The sequence below is a fragment of the Ovis aries genome, chromosome 12 (assembly GCF_016772045.2).
Source record: "Ovis aries strain OAR_USU_Benz2616 breed Rambouillet chromosome 12, ARS-UI_Ramb_v3.0, whole genome shotgun sequence".
Taxonomy (NCBI): Eukaryota; Metazoa; Chordata; class Mammalia; order Artiodactyla; family Bovidae; genus Ovis; species Ovis aries.
In genome coordinates, this window is record NC_056065.1 from 18,667,098 (window position 1) to 18,684,312 (window position 17,215).

At 38.6% G+C, this 17,215-nt stretch overlaps 1 protein-coding gene across 1 annotated transcript in view; it reads right to left on the reverse strand.

Annotated features, from left to right (window-relative positions):
• USH2A (usherin) overlaps positions 1-17,215 on the reverse strand; it is a 983,289-nt gene that overhangs the window by 551,522 nt on the left and 414,552 nt on the right. Inside the window, exon 23 of the mRNA XM_060396021.1 lies at positions 12,303-12,433. Coding sequence (XP_060252004.1) covers positions 12,303-12,433 — 131 coding nt within the window. The remainder of the gene's footprint in view (positions 1-12,302; positions 12,434-17,215) is intronic.

Here is a 17,215-nt window from a genome sequence, read left to right on the forward strand (position 1 = left end):
AGGAGATCAGCCCTGGGATTTCTTTGGAAGGAATGATGCTAAAACTGAAACTCCAGTACTTTGGCCACCTCATGCAAAGAGTTGACTCACTGGAAAAGACTTTCTGATGCTGGGAGGGATTGGGGGCAGGAGGAGAAGGGGACGACCGAGGATGAGATGGCTGGATGGCATCACTGACTTGATAGACGTGAGTCTGAGTGAACGCCGGGAGTTGGTGATGGACAGGGAGGCCTGGCGTGCTGCGACTCATGGGGTCGCAAAGAGTCGGACACGACTGAGCGATTGAACTGAACTGAAGTGGCTAGGACAGTAAAGCGTCTGTCTGCAATCAATCCCTGGGTTGGGAAGATCCCCTGGAGAAAGAAATGGCAGCCCACTCCAGTATTCTTGCCTGGAAAATCCCATGGACCGCAGAGCCTGGTAGTTTACTGTCCATGGAGTCGCAAAAGTCGTACACGACTGAGCGACTTCACTTTCACTTTTCACTTTCACCATCATCATTTACAACTACTATGATTAGAGGAAAAAAACAAAACAAAACAGAAAATTACTCTAAACCTTCTAAAGGAAAATAATTTTTGCTTTCTTTGTTAATAAAGTAGATCTCCTTAGCAATAATAGTGTGAGCATCCTCAGTCATGTCCAACTCTTTGCAACCCCATGGGGCTGGAGCCTGGCAGGCTCCTCTGTCCATAGAATTTTCCAAGCAAGAGTACTGGAGTGGGTTACCGTTTCCTCCTCTAGAGGATCTTCCCAAACCAAGGAACGAACCTATGTTTCTTGCGTCTCCTGCATTGGCAGGCAGGTTCTTTACCAGCTGAACCACCAGAGATAATTAACTTCAATCAATACAAAATTTTGAAAACAAAACAAAACCAAAAACAGATTGGATAAAATATTACAAAATAGATGTTTAAATTACTTGGAATGTTTCACCAAATTCTAATTATTTTGCTATACTGGCTTTCAAAACTGATAAAACTGACAGTTATCTGATGTAATATGCTGATGGTTTAATATCACAAAAGTGCAGTATTAATCACACCATTGTCAGTAAAACATTTGTTTATATTTTTCTAAAATAGCTTCAGCAACATACCCTGTCCATTCTATGCATTTGATTGGCTCCTGTCAGGCCTCATACAGAGCATGACAACATATATGACATACAAGATTTCATATTACCAAAAAAGAGGGTTTAATTTCCCATGAGTAGGGGAGGGTTTGCTTCTCACATGGGCAAAAGCCCAACTTTTATAGGCAACTCAATCAGCTAGAAATATGACCATTTTGATAAGTTCTTGCATCTCTATAAGTTGACTTTCCATATAACTCTTTCTTTCTACATATTCTTTTATTTTCTTCAACCCAATTTCAACATTTTAATATTTTACAAACACACATTTCATTATCGTAGTTTAATAATTAAAACCAGAACTGGTGTCGTGCCCAATTAATGTGCCCTGGTAGCATGCCCATTAGTTTTTCCATTAGTGAATTCAACAATACTAATGGGATTACTAGCATGGGATGCTAATTGGGCGTGACATAAGAAACTGGCTTACTTCTTAGCATACCCTTGCTAATGATGAAATTAATGAGCATTTTATTAAATGCTGTCTCATCAAAGTGTACTTAGTTAGCGTTAAAATTGTTACAAACGATGCTGCATTCTAAAGATCAGGTGTCTGAGTAAGTGGTTCTTCATATTATGTTTGGCAACAATCTGAAGCATTAATAGTTCTCTACATCAGAAACCACACTTATTGGTGACACATTCAAGTACATAACAGATAGCCTCACTATGCCGAAGTTTCTTCATACTTAGGGGAACTCAACAGACTATTTTTTTAAATGATAGTTTAAGATATTTCCCCCGCCAATATTAAGAGAATAATTCTGTGGTCAAGTCTGGTGTCAAATCTGGCGCAGTTTGTTATTTCTATTTGGAAAATATTAGACACGTTAAATAGATGCTACTTTGAATTTTTTGAAAGCTTTCACTTTCACCGCTTCTTTAACTGAAGTCAGTTTATTATGTGAATGAACATAAAACATTTAAATGAGAACCATAAGTCATTACTAGTCAATAAAATATCATCTGATCAAGTATTTCCAAGTCGAAATTAATCTAATAAAAGTGGGAAGACTATAGCCAATTTTTTGAGACAATAAAAAATATACAGCAGTTAAAAAATGGAGTAGTTTTTCTTTAGTGACTCTTAACAATAATTCTAAGTATTCAGTGTATAATATGCAAACATAAAATAATATAAATATAAAATATATAAAATATTTATATAAATATAAAATATATTTTATAAAATATAAAATATATAAAATATTTGTATGAAATATAAAATATATTTTATAAAATATAAAATATATAAAATATTTATATAAAATATATAAATATTATAAGAAATCTTTTCCCTTTCTCACAAATATGTCTTAACAGAGTGAACTGGATTCATTTCATTGAAGGAATTCTATGACTTTATATAGAATTACATTATTGTGTAAAAATTCATTACTTAAGTTTATTAAGATACTTTTAAAAGAACAAACTACACAATGACTACTGGAGGAGGAAATGGCAACCCTCTCCAGTGTTCTTGCCTGGAGAATCCCAGGGACCGAGGAGCCTGGTGGGCTAAAGTTCATGGGGTCACAAAGAGCCAGACATGACTGAGCAATTAAGCATGCACACACAATGACTACAGGGATTTTGAAACTATGTGTTAGAGAGTAACTTTCAATTCATACAAAACGCTGTTTCCACAACTCAGTATTTAATTATTCTGAATGGATTCAGGAACAGTAATCTGAAAACAACCATTGATATAAGTCAAAGTATCTAACTGACAAAACAAATAAGAGCTAAATTAAATTATCATTAAAGAGTCAGAAATTTAATCCTAGAAAATAAGTAATTTTCTTCAATTATGAATACTATTTTACCAATATTTATCAAGCCAGGAAGTCAGCCAATCTGTCAACAGACATTTATGTTTCATTACTTACTATTTTCCAAGGCTCAGCATGTTAAGAATCCGCCTGCAATGCAGGAGACACAGGAGACAAGGGTTCAATCCCTGGGTTGGGTATATCCCCTGGAGAAGGAAATGGCAACCCACTCCGGAACTCTTGCCTGGAGAATCCCATGGACTGCGGAACCTGACAAGCTACAGTCCATGGGGTCATAACGAGGCAGACATGACTGACTGACTAAGCATGCATGTTCCTAGGACTGTACTGAACCTCAAGGATGTATTTGTCCAGCCCTCCCTGGACTGTACACTCAGATAAGAAAGACACATTGAGTAAATAACTACTTGTCTGACTGCTAAGTCACTTCAGTCGTGTCCGACTCTGTGCGACCCCATAGATGGCAGCCCACGAGGCTCCCCCATCCCTGGGATTCTCCAGGCAAGAACACTGGAGTGGGTTGCCATTTCCTTCTCCAGTGCATGAAAGTGAAAAGTGAAAGTGAAGTCACTCAGTCATGTCCGACTCTTAGCAACCCCATGGACTGCAGCCTACCAGGCTCCTCTGTCCACAGGATTTTCCAGGCAAGAGTACTGGAGTGGGGTGCCATTGCCAAGTAAACTGTTCATTAGATAACCTTGTATCCTTTAAGACACAAGGAAAAGAAAACTAGCTTAAAGTGGTACCTAAATTATTTGTAATATAAATATTTTGAATGTCAGTGACAGACATTTAAAACAAACTCTTCAGCTTCTTCAAATCTGGGGTGGCTCTCACTTTGTTCAAGATACCATATTCATAACATACAGAAGACTTTTAGTTGCCAAGGGGGAAGAAAGTGGAGGAAGCAAGGATTGGGAGTTTGGGATTATCCAATGCAAAGTATTACAGGATGAGTAACCAACAAGGTCCTACAGTATAGCACAGGGAACGATATTCAATATCCTGTGATAAACCATAATGGAAAAGAATATTACATGGCTTCCCTGATAGATCAGTTGGTAAGGAATCCACCTGCAATGCAGGAGACTCTGGTTAGATTCCTGGTCAGGATGATGCACTGGAGAAGGGATAGGCTGCCCACTCCAGTATTCCTGGATTCCCTTGTGGCTCAGCTGACAAAGAATCTGCCTACAATATGAGAGACTTGGGTTCAATCCCTGGGTTGGGAAGATCCACTGGAGAAAGGAATGGCTACCCACTCCAGTATTCTGGTCTGGAGAATTCCATGGACTGTATAGTCCAAGAAGTCACAAAGAGTCAGATACGACTGAGTGGCTTTTGCTTCACTTCACTTCATATGTATAACTGAGTCACTGTGCTATGCACAGAAACACAACACTATAAATCAACTATGTGCTATACTGCACTCAGTTGCTCAGTCATATCTGATTCTTTGTGACCCCATGGACTGTATACTTCAATTTTAAAAAGTTCAGTTCAGTTGCTCAGTCATGTACAACTTTTTGTGACCCCATGCACTGCAGCATGCCAGGCCTTCCTGTCCATCACCAACTCCTGGAGTCCACCCAAACTCATGTCCATTGAGTCGGTGATGCCATCCAGCCATCTCGTCCAGATGGATCCAGTCCATTCTAAAGGACTTGCAGTCCAAGGGACTCTCAAGAGTCTTCTCCAACACCACAGTTCAAAAGCGTCAATTCTTGGGCGCTCAGTTTTCTTTATAGTCCAACTCTCACATCCATACATGACCACTGGAAAAATCATAGCCTTGACTAGACAGACCTTTGTTGGCAAAGTAATGTCTCTGCTTTTTAAAAAGCTATCTAGGTTGGTCATAACTTTCCTTCCAAGGAGTAAGCGTCTTTTTATTTCATGGCTGTACCATCTGCAGTGATTTTAGAGCCCCTTCAAAATAAAGTCTGCCACTGTTTCCACTGTTTCTCCATCTATTTGCCATGAAGTGATGGGACCAGATGCCATGATCTTTGTTTTCTGAATGTTGAGCTTTAAGCCAACTTTTCACTCTCCTCTTTCACTTTCATTAAGAGGCTCTTTAGTTCTTCACTTTCTGCCATAAGAGTGGTGTCATCTGCATATCTGAGGTTATTGATATTTTTCTCAGCAATCTTAATTCCACCTTGTGCTTCATCCAGCCCAGAGTTTCTCATGATGTACTATGCATATAAGTTAAATAAGCAGGGTGACAATATACAGCCTTGACGTACTCCTTTTCCTATTTGGAACTAGTCTGTTGTTCCATGTCCAGTTCTAACTGTTACTTCCTGATCTGCATACAGATTTCTCAAGAGGCAGGTCAGGTGGTCTGGTATTCCCATCTCTTTCAGAATTTTCCACAGTTTATTGTGATCCACACAGTCAAAGGCTTTGGCATAGTCAATAAAGCAGAAATAGATGTTTTTCTGGTACTCTCTTGCTTTTTTGATAATCCAGCAGATGTTGGCCATTTGATCTCTGGTCCCTCTGCCTTTTCTAAAACCAGCTTTAATATCTGGAAGTTCATGGTTCACGTGTTGTTGAAGCCTGGCTTGGAGAATTTTGAGCATAAATTTACTAGCATGTGAGATGAGTGTAATTGTACAGTAGTTTGAGCCTTCTTTGGCATTGCCTTTCTTTGGGATTGGAATGAAAACTGACCTTTTCCAGTCCTGTGGCCACTGCTCAGTTTTCCAGATTTGCTGACATATTGAGTGCAGCACTTTCACAGCATCATCTTTCAGGATTTGAAATAGCTCAACTGGAATTCCATCACCTCCACTAGCTTTGTTCGTAGTGATGCCTTCTAAGGCCCACTTGACTTCACATTCCAGGATGTCTGGCTCTAGGTGAGTGATCACCCCATCATGATTATATGGGTCATGGAGATCTTTTTTGTACAGTTCTTCTGTGTGTTCTTGCTACCTCTTCTTAATATCTCCTGCTTCTGTTAGGTCCCTACAATTTCTGTCCTTTATGGAGCCCATCTTTGCATGAAATATTCCCTTGGGATCTCTAATTTACTTGAAGAGATCTCTAGTCTTTCACTATTCAATTTTTTAAAAGGAGGGGAAAAAAACCTGTATTCATATTCCTAACCCAAAAGAGAAAAAATGTAAGACTATATCAAATAGTCTCCATCCCTCAGTTTCCACAATTATTTGTCTGATAATAATACATGGGGATTTCATTAAAAAGTTAGCAAATATGTCCAGGTAACCTGGATAATTTCCTTGGTGGTGAGAAAAGACCAGTCCTGGCTAGCTTAAGCTCATGGACTTATGTATAAAGAGCATCATGACCCATGAGCATGTAGTATGATTCATCTGATTATATTTTTTCAAATACACCCTAAGGCAGGCCTATTCAATGAATACCTCGTTTTCTTTTGTATATATTAATTATCACTTAAAATGCAGGTAACTTTTGCCTTGTAGATGGATAGTATTATTCCATGTAAAAATGCACTCTGAAGGCATCATTAAACCTTCTCCATCCCCCTAGTTCTCCAACTGTTTGGCTTTAACAGTTTCATTAATATTTGGTGGGCAAGTCCCAGATTTGTATGCAGGTCAGGATTTGGGTATATAGGGCAAGGACAGAGCAGTGGGGAGTGTCAGTTTTAGTGAGGAGCACTCTCAGGCACTGTCTAAGGGAGGAGGTTAAGGGGTGGGAATCGTGGGTAGTGCCCTGGGAACACTTCCTCGAACTCTGCTACGGTTTATACCAGTCTATCTTATCATGGAGAGGAGATGAAAAAGATGAGATGGAGAGAGTTTTCAAGAAGCCAACCTCAGGATCTGAACAGGAATCATGTGGCTGAGTAGAATTAAGCATTGTTTAACATTTTCACCTTCCATTTCTGCAGAATCTGAAGCTATCACATCCTTTAGAAAGAAATGAAACTCTGTCAAAGAGATGGCAGTCATGCTCCAGTTCTGATAAAACCATTTTTTGATTAATTCTGCGAAGATTGCGCTCTATATGTTTAGAGACTATGGGGGGGCGGGGGGCGGCAAGCAAGGCACGTTTATTAGATACTCAAAACCTGTGAATAAACCTGTAGCCATTGTACTATTACAGCTGTAGCTCCAGGGTTTGAGGGGTCACCTAGAATTACACTCAAAAACACCAGGATGGACGTTTATGAGCACATGACTGATTCTAAGTGTGAGGCAGTGTGAAGCCACCCTGGCACACTACCATGTCCAAGTTTGGCAAGACTCTGTACTTCAGTCTTGGAAGATGGGGGTCCCAAGAGAGGATGGCTGGAGTGGCATTTTGTTTTTCCCTCATTCCTGTGTTTCTAGTGCATAATTGCCTACCACAGTGCTTGGGGTACAATACAGGGTTTGTTTGTTTTTTAAGATTTTTATTTCCTATGCAAATTGGTTGTATATCTACTTATGTGACAGAGGGCTTTTCATTTGTTTGTTTTGCTTTGTTTACAGTTTTTGGCCTCACCCTGTGTCATTAGTTCCCTGAACCTACAGCCCCTATATTGGAAGGTAGCGTCTTTCAGTTCAGTTCAGTTCAGTCGCTCAGTCGTGTCCGACTCTTTGCGACCCCATGAATCGCAGCACGCCAGGCCTCCCTGTCCATCACCATCTCCTGGAGTTCACTCAAACTCATGTCCATTGATTCGGTGATCCCATCCAGCCATCTCATCCTCTGTCGTCCCCTTCTCCCCCTGCCCCCAATCACTGGACCTCTGAGGAAGTCCCAGGATAATACATTTTTAACAATGTTTCATTGAATGAAATAATCTAAATTCAGTGCCAGTTCTATCATTAGATCACTGTGTGACTCTAGTTAAGACACGTCATCTAAAGCAGGGAAGAAAACAATACCTCATGTGGCAACTCCAAGAATGAACAGACAATCAACATGAACCCATGTTGTGTACTTTCAAAGCTCTATGAATAAATGCCTATATGATTAAAGTTTTCCCTTTCTGGCTTTGTCTCAAATATACCCTGATAGTAATTTAGGTAGATTTAGGTAGAAATTAGGTAGATTTAGGTAGAAAAAGCAGAACCAGATTTTTTTTTTCTTTCTCATTGATTATTCTTCTATTTTAATGGATTATTTCCTTTATGTTTTTGCTGATATTTACAATCTAGCAGTCTTTTTTTTTTTTTCATCTTAATCATTCTTGGAGTGTTTTCATTCTATTAGTAATTAACTTCTTTTGTCACATTTAAAATCAAATATTTTTGTCCATTTATTTTATGGAATCAAGAAACTAATATGACCTATACTGTAACTACCCCCCTCTATTAAGCTGACACCTTATAAACTTTTAAGTCACTCACCTTTCGACCTCTCCTTCAACTCTTGGTAATTTTAGCACCAAACAACTATCAGATTTCTTTTTCCTTTGCTGCCTGTCTCTTCTATGTCAAAGATTCTTTGGCACTGTAAAACACATTTCTATTCAGTCTGTCATTAAATACTTTGGCTGAACTTAATATCCCTAGGTTTACCACTCACCACTGCTTCTCCACTATAGTTCAGATTATTTTTTTTCTTCTGATTTAGAAGCCTTGCTGAAACATTGCCTTCCAATATAGTGCATGGATGACATTTTAATTGAGTCTCTGGACATCAACAAGCATTCTTCTTTCATATTGAAAAGCTTGGTCACAGATCTGCTGTATTACTTTGGGAAAATTAATTTAACTCTGACTTAGATTTTCACCTGTAAAATGGGAATAACAAGTATCTACCTTATAGAATTGCTGTGATGTTTAAATGAGATCATGTGTGTGTGCATTTATGTATAGAAAGAACACTTAGAATAATGGATGACACATAGAGGTCCTATAGAAGCACAAGCTTTGCTTAATCTTGCCAGGCATTTGATGAGTCCTTTCAACAAATTCATAATCAAGAAATCTTCTTAAATCAGATTTTCTCTATTTTATATTTCATTAATTTCTCTTATCCATCTTTTACTTGTGCATGTGTTTTTTGCTTTCCTTTTGAATTTCTTCTTCATATTAGTATCCTCCTTAATCTTTGTTTTCATATTTTTGTTATGTATTTTGACCTAGTAATGAATCTCAGCAGTCCCTCTTCTAAATAATCAACTTAAAGTATTCAAATGAAAAATAATATTTTCAGTCCTGTAATTCAATCAACTTCAGTGTGCTGCTTTTGTTTTCCAAATGCCATCTGCCTTGCCTTCAGAAACAGTTGCTTCTTACCCCTTTCCCCCAGGATGCAGGATGTGCTTAGGTGTTTGCTATTTCTTATTTGCTTACTCATTTACCTATGAGCATCCCTTAAGAAGCTTCAATTCTAGGGGATGCCCAGGAGCCCTTATCAGGCCAGGTGGCTAACAGGCTACTGTCAAAACAGCAGGAATAATCATTTTTACCCTGGTCTTGCCAGTTGCCAGCTCATGGCTTTACCAGCTTCCTAACCCAGGAAGAGCTCAGTCTGCCTCTTAAAGACTTCTGTAGGGTCTGGGGTGGTGCTCAGACACACTTGGCCAGCAGGCCGTGCCTGTTCTCTTCAACATGAGTGGGTCTCCAGGGTGTAGGAAGCTCTTCACCTACAATCCCTTAGATACAAGGGGAAATCTGTGCCTATTTTACCACTATAACAGAAAACACTTCTTTGACAAGCATAGGTCAGCAGCTTTAAGCTGAAAACCTGAGAAAAAAATGTTTTACACAGCCTTTTCCCTCAATTACTCATGGGCCCAATACAGCACCTAATAGCAAATGCTTACTAAACTTCCTCTAACTAAAGTGAAGACAACTATGCAATAGTTTCCCATTGCCCTTAGACAGTTATGCAGCAGTTTCCCATTTGCCCTGCTTCAAAACTGGAAAGGAGTATGTCAAGGCTGCATATTGTCACCATGCTTATTTAGCTTATATGCAGAGGACATCATGAGAAATGCTGGGCTGGATGATACACAAGCTGGAATCAGGCTTGCAGGGAGAAATATCAATAACTTCAGATACACAGATGACACCACCCTTATGGTAGAAAGTGAAGAGGAACTAAAAGCCTCTTGATGAAAGTTAAAAAGGAGAGTGAAAAAGCTGGCTAAAAACTCAATGTTCAAAAAATGAAGATCATGGTATCTGGTCCTGTCATTTCATGGCAAATAGACGGGGAAGCAACAGAAGCAGTAAGAGACTTTATTTCCTTGGGCTCCAAAATCACAGCAGATGGTGATTGTAGCCGGGAAATTAAAAGACCCTTGCTCCTTGGAAGACAAGTTATGACAAAGCTAGAAAGCATACTAAAAAGCAGAGACATTACTTTGCCAACAAAGGTCCATCTAGTCAAAGCTATGGCTTTTTCAGTGGTCATATATAGATGTGAGAATTGGACTATAAAAAAATGAAGTGCCAAAGAATTGATGCTTTTGAACTGTGGTGTTGGAGGAGACTCTTGAGCGGCCCTTGAACAGCAAGGAGATCAAACCAGTCCATCCTAGAGCAAATCAGTCCTGAATATTCATTGGAAGGACGGATGCTGAAGCTGAAACTCCAATACTTTGGCCACCTTATATGAAGAACTGACTTATTGGAAAAGACCCTGATGCTGGGAAAAATTGAAGGTAGGAGGAGAAGGGGACAACAGAGGATAAGATGGTTTGATGGCATCACTGACTCAATGGACATGAGTTTGAGCAAGCTCTGGGAGTTGGTGATGGACATGGAAGCCTGGCATGCTGCAGTCCATGAGGTCGCAAAGAGTAGGACAGGACTGAGCGACTAAACTGAACTGAACTGCCCTTAGGAATAATTTAAACCCTTTCATTTGCTTCCCAGATCCTAAATTACTTAGTCTCTACCCAACTTTTCAACCTACCACTGTTCTCTTTGTTCTCTACTCTATAACCATCTTAACCTTATTTTAATGCACTGAATATGCCATGTTCATGGCTTAACTCAAACACTAAATATTTGCTATTTGCTCTGCTTGGAAATTTTATTTCAGCTCTTTCGCTCATCTCCTATCAGTATTTCCTCTGGCCTGCCCCATCTCAGACGCATTTCCTCTTGAATAGATATACACTTCTATCCTTTTATTTATTGTTTTGTGTCTCAGTTAAATATTACCTTTGCAGAGAACTAAGGAAAGAAAGATCTTGGCATCTGGTCCCATCACTTCATGGGAAATAGATGCGGAAACAGTGGAAACAGTGTCAGACTTTATTTGGGGGGGGGGGGGGCTCCAAAATCACTGCGGATGGTGACTGCAGCCATGAAATTAAAAGACACTTACTCCTTGGAAGGAAATTTATGACCAACCTAGATAGCATATTCAAAAGCAGAGATATTACTTTGCTGACTAAGGTCCGTCTAGTCAAGGCTATGGTTTTTGCAGTAGTCATGTATGGATGTGAGAGTTGGACTGTGAAGAAGGCTGAGCACCAAAGAATTGATGCTTTTGAACTGTGGTGTTGGAGAAGACTCTTGAGACTGAAAAGAGATCCAACCAGTCCATTCTGAAGGAGATCAGCCCTGGGATTTCTTTGGAAGGACTGATGCTAAAGCTGAAACTCCAGTACTTTGGCCACCTCATGTGAAGTGTTGACTCACTGGAAAAGACTCTGATGCTGGGAGGGATTGGGGGCAGGAGGAGAAGGGGACGACCGAGGATGAGGTGTCTGGATGGCATCACTGACTCGATGGACGTGAATCTGAGTGAACTCCGGGAGTTGGTGTTGGACAGGGAGGCCTGGCGTGCTGCGATTCATGGGGTCGCAAAGAGTCAGACACGACTGAGTGACTGAACTGAACTGAACTGAAGGAAAGAAAGAGCCTTTATTTTCCTCACTCATAATACTTAGTAGTATACTTCTCTTTCATAACATTCAGGAGTATTTTTTAAAAACTAACTACATCCAACCTAGACTGCTTTATAGGGGTATGGTCATATTTAATGTTAGAAGTATTATGGTCTTCAATACTGAGCTCAATAGCACCTGATGGACACAAATATTTGCTAGTGAAGAAAGGAAAAGAGATAGAGATAGGGTGGGGAAGCAAGAAAGAAGGGAGGAAAGAAAGAGGAAGAGAGAGAAAATGGAAGGGAGACAGAAAGACATCATTTTCTCAGGGAATGCAGTTAAAAACTTTAATCCTCATGATAAGGTTGCATATCGTTGTTAAAAAAGCAAGTAGATTATCAGTCAGTCTCTGTAGTTTGAAGGGTCTGCTATTTCAGCTGTGGGTAAGTCACATCACTTTTGAAGTTTCATTTTGCTTGTTGTAGAGTGGGAATAATAAAGCACTCATCTGTAAGTTTTTGGTGCGGATTCACTGTGAAAATATAAGCACCTGATAAACTCTCAAAAATGTCAACTCTTATGATTACTCATTTACCTGAGGATCAAAAAGAAAATACGGGCGTCCATTCTTCAGCTGAATTGCAAAATACTCTTCCTGATTGCCAGGTGATGCCGCAAAGACAATCAAACCTTCAGGCACCCTTGTTCGAAAGCTGGCTTTAATACCTGGGGAGAAAAGTGCAATCAGCAAATCAGGGCTGGGTTTTGTTGATTCTCTCTGGTAAATATACATTTACTTTCATTATTATTTATGATGTAAGGAGTGCAATCGGGGATTTATACACAACATTGCCCTGGAATGGTCCAGCCACTTGGTTTTAACTGTATCCCATTATGAATGCCAACCCATACTTGGAAACTCAAGCCTGCACTCCCACCAATCAATATATAATGAAGTTTAAATATGTGCAAAACTTATCAACGTAAAAAGATATGTTGTCAACCCAAAACTGGATACAAAAGGGATAAATGCAGTAATATTATCAGAGTCATAAAAATAAATGGATTTTGATATGAGTGAAAGAAACACAAGGAGCTTTATTTAAAATACTTATGAAGTTTAAAGAGTTAGTCCAGTAGTAGAAGTTAAAAGTAGAAAGATCTGCTATAAAGTAGTCCACAGAGCCAATTTTCCTGTCACTAAATGCTCTGCAGCCTTCAGAATTCCAGGGCCTCCACTCACCCTTCAGATTACCTACCAGCACTACTTGAGACACACAGTGCTCTTGGCTCTCAGAAATGGCCCCAGCTCAGGAAGCAGGGGAAACATGTGATGGTTCTCTATGATGTCTTCCAACTACCAGCAACTGGCCCAACCTCCATTCTACCAGGTGTCCCACCCATTCAACCCATACTACTGAGCTCTTCCTCCAAGTAAGATGTTTTGTCAATGAATTGAAACTGGAAAAGAAGCTTAAGAGGTTCAGTTGCTGTTCTCAAACAGCTTCAAGTTTAGTTGGAGATATAAAACGTATGTGTCTTAACAGACATACCAATATTCCATAGGAACCTGAAATCTTAGGTACATGAATCAAGGTAAATTGCAGGAGATGGAAAGAGTGAACATTGACATTTTAGGAATCAGTGAAGTAAAATGGGCTGGAATGGGTGAATTTAATTCAGATGACCCTTATAGCTAACACTGTGGACAAGAGAAGAAATGGAGTAGCCCTCATAGTCAACAAAAGAGTCCAAAATGCAATACCAGGGGGCCATCTCAAAAATGATAGAATGATCTCTGTTTGTTTCCAAGTCAAACCATTCAATTTCACAGTAACCCAAGTCTATGCCCCAATCAGCAATGCTGAAGAAACTGAAGTTGAACGGTTCTATCAAGACCTACAAGACCTTCTAGAACTAACAGCAAAAAAAGATGTCCTTTTCATCATAGGGGACTGGAAAGCAAAAGTAGAAAGTCAAGAGATATCTGGAGTAACAGACAAGTTTGGTCCTGGAGTACAAAATGAAGTAGGGTAAAGTCTGAGAGTTTTGCCAAGAGAATGCACTGGTCATAGCAAACACCCTCTTAAAACAGCACAAAAGATGACTCTACACATGGGCATCACCAGATGGTCAATACCAAAATCAGGTTGAATATATTCTTTGGCCCTAAGTGCCTTGTCTTTGTCTCATGCATTGAGCCTGGACAGGCAATCTATTTCACATATGGTAATATACATGTTTCAATGCTATTCTCTCAAATCATCCCACCCTCGCCTTCTCCCACAGAGTCCAAAAGTCTGTTCTTTACATCTGTGTCTCTTTTGCTGTCTAGCAGTGAGGTATGATAAGTGACATAGGCCTATTTACAAGATATCATTTGATTCAAAGGGATTAAGGAATGTTTCAAAAAGAATAAGATATTGAGCTTGTTTTCAGAGAATATGAAGGATTCTGGGGGATGTTGTTATAAAGGCCAGAGGCATGGAAAATATTCAGGAAAGCTGAATATAGAGAAGGGAGCTAAGAGATGAATCTGAAGAAGCAGGCAAGACCCCATTTCAGGCCATATATAGACTATCTGGCTTAAAAAGTTTGTGTAGAAGACAAAGATGGAAAGGAAGGTTGTGCTATATCTATCTTTAGTGAATTATTCCTATACCAACAAAGGCGAGTTTGGGATGTGGACTTTAGACTTTCCAAAGAGGCAACTGAAACTTTTCCTAGCCTTCTTAGCTTCTGCAACTTTATCTTCTAGATTTCATGCTTTTGGCCCTTTTCAAACATGTCTGTTTTACTCATTGTGATGTTTCATTGCCTCACACACTCTGAGTCTCTGTATCCCACCTTCTAGAATATTACATTCTTGTTGTTAGACTTCTGACACCTCTCTCATTTCCCAGAAATAGAATGCTTGTCCCATCACATCATTTTTCAGCATTCACACTCACTTGAACTCCTCATATAAGCTTTATTACTCTTATCTCTCCTACTAAGTGGCCTTAAAACAGCTGGAATTTATCCTATGGAGAAAGGGAGGTTTTAAAAATTGGGTGGAGGAAGGGAAGAAGATGCTCAAAGTCAAGTTAAGGCAACCAAACTACAGTGGAATGTCTGGAGGATACAGATAATTTAACTACAGAGGAACTAGTTAGGTTATTACTGTGCTTTGGGGGAAATAAGACGATAAGGATGTTAATTAAAGACTGACACATAACTAAATGGATTGAAAGAATGGAATCTATATATTTCAGAAGAGAATCATTAAGACAAGTTGTTATGAGGTGATGATAGGGGTAATGTGGTCAATTCTTTTCACCAATTACTGAGGGAAAAATAGCATTATTAACAGAAATAGAAAGGTCAAGAAAAGAAGAAAATACAGGGTTGAGGATATAAACTCCATCTGGGGCAGAGTGAATGTATATTAATGATGTATAAAAAAAACTATCCATCATTTGGAAATAAGAAACTAAATCTCAGAAGAGAAAATGGAGCTAGGAAAATAAACTGGCAATCACCAGTCAAAAATTCATGTCTCTGGGGAAGTGAATGAAGAAGACATAAAAAGAACTGTTTGGGGAAATGCCCTAGTTTTAAGAGAAGGAAAGAAGAGGGACAATAATAAAGTTAAAACAATCAGGATAATGCCATATAATGGGAACATAAGTAGGAAAGAAATTTAAGAAAGCAAAGTTAACTGTCACCTCCCATAAATCCAGAATAATGAGAGCTGAAGGAAAGCTCACAGAGGTGGTCGTTACTGTCTTTTTGAACTGAGTAGAATGACCAGAGTTCCAAACGCTGGCTGATCAGGACTGGCAGAAAGGATGAGTAGGAAATGGACATAGAACTCTCACTAGAAAAATCTGGTAGAGAAAGAAATGGAAGACCTAGAAACTAATTATTAGCGTGGCCCAGTCAAATAAAAGGAGCTATCTGCCAAGAAAAGCTCGGACACAGCCAAAATCTGGTGTACCTTCTGATCAGAGAAAAATCACATTTCTATCAACTCTTTTTCCTCTTAAGTGTCTCTTGTTTTGGTTCAGAGTGGCTCTTTTCCACATTTAAGTGACCATTTAAAAAATTGATATGTTGTATCAAATGCTATAATTGAAACTATTGCTTTAAAATTAAACAACTGAAAGTCATTTCATAAAAACAGCTACAATTCAGAACATGAAGACAACACAACTCTCAACCAGGGTGCAGGAGGCATCTCCATGGCAGTAAACAGGAAGCCAAAGTCTGGATTTGAGGGAAGAAATTAATAATTGCTCAGCCTGGAAATACAATTACTTGTCCCCAGTTGACAGGAAATTTGGTGATAGAAATTTTGGGTCAGAGTAAGAATTACAGAAATAGCATCAATTATTATCTAACATCAGGAATATGTATGTGCATGCATTCTTTTGGACACAACATTTAATTTCTAAGTTTTACACTTACATAACACAGAAATATATAAAACTTAGTCCAACTAAAAGAAAATACACAAATCAAGGCATATTTCTTGTGAGAAGTATTTAGTAAAGGGTAACTTGATTTGCTATTGTACAGTCAACTTTCCTTTAGCTTTTTCAAATCATATTATTTCCTTAAACTATAAAGATATATAATGAATGAGGGGATTTTTTGCAAGTACTCTATGAAGAAAAAAAAACATGCACGCTTTCATTGAAACACATTTTTGACAATACTGTCATCAATAAATCCTATTTTTTGAGCCAAATATTTTAAATCATATAATCGATTGTTAATATATGCTAATATAGCCCCAGCCATTGACTTTAAACTCAGCCGTGTGATTTACACTGGGTAAAGAAATGAAATCAGACATGTGGTACCATGAGAGAAGAAACTTTGAATATTATATACTATGTGATTGAACTTGACTCCTATTTTCTGCTATGCCTCATGAAATGTGCTTTTATCCTGGACTCACAAATAAGAAGATTTGTAGGCCAAAGCAGAGCAGTACAAAGTATTTTTCATTTTAAAGGTTTGTGTTAAAGAACAATGTTGATTAAAATGGGCAAAAAAGTGAAAAACACATGTTTATCATCTGCTAAAATTTAGATTTTCATTAAAAGAAAATAGCAGACATTCTAAAATTCAATTTTTGTTTCAAGTATTTGGGGAAATGATGGAGCAGTTTTCTATCTCAATAGATAAATGTATTCATTCATCCAAGGGATATTTTTAGGCAAATATATTTTGTGCAGCCACCCTTCTAGGCTATTGGGATACAGAGATGGATAAAAGAGACATACATCCATAGCCTCACATTTAAAAAAAATCTGAAAATCCAAGACCTGGATAGAAATATTTAGCTTTTATATAAATGTATTTGCACCTTTAAAAATTTAACCTTAAAAACAAAATACAATGACAGCCCCATGGAATAGGCAAAGAGTTCTTAAATAATACACAGAAAATTATAATAGAAAGGAAAATGGTGATAAATTGTATTCAGAACTTTTGTCTAAGAAAAGACACAAATAAGAG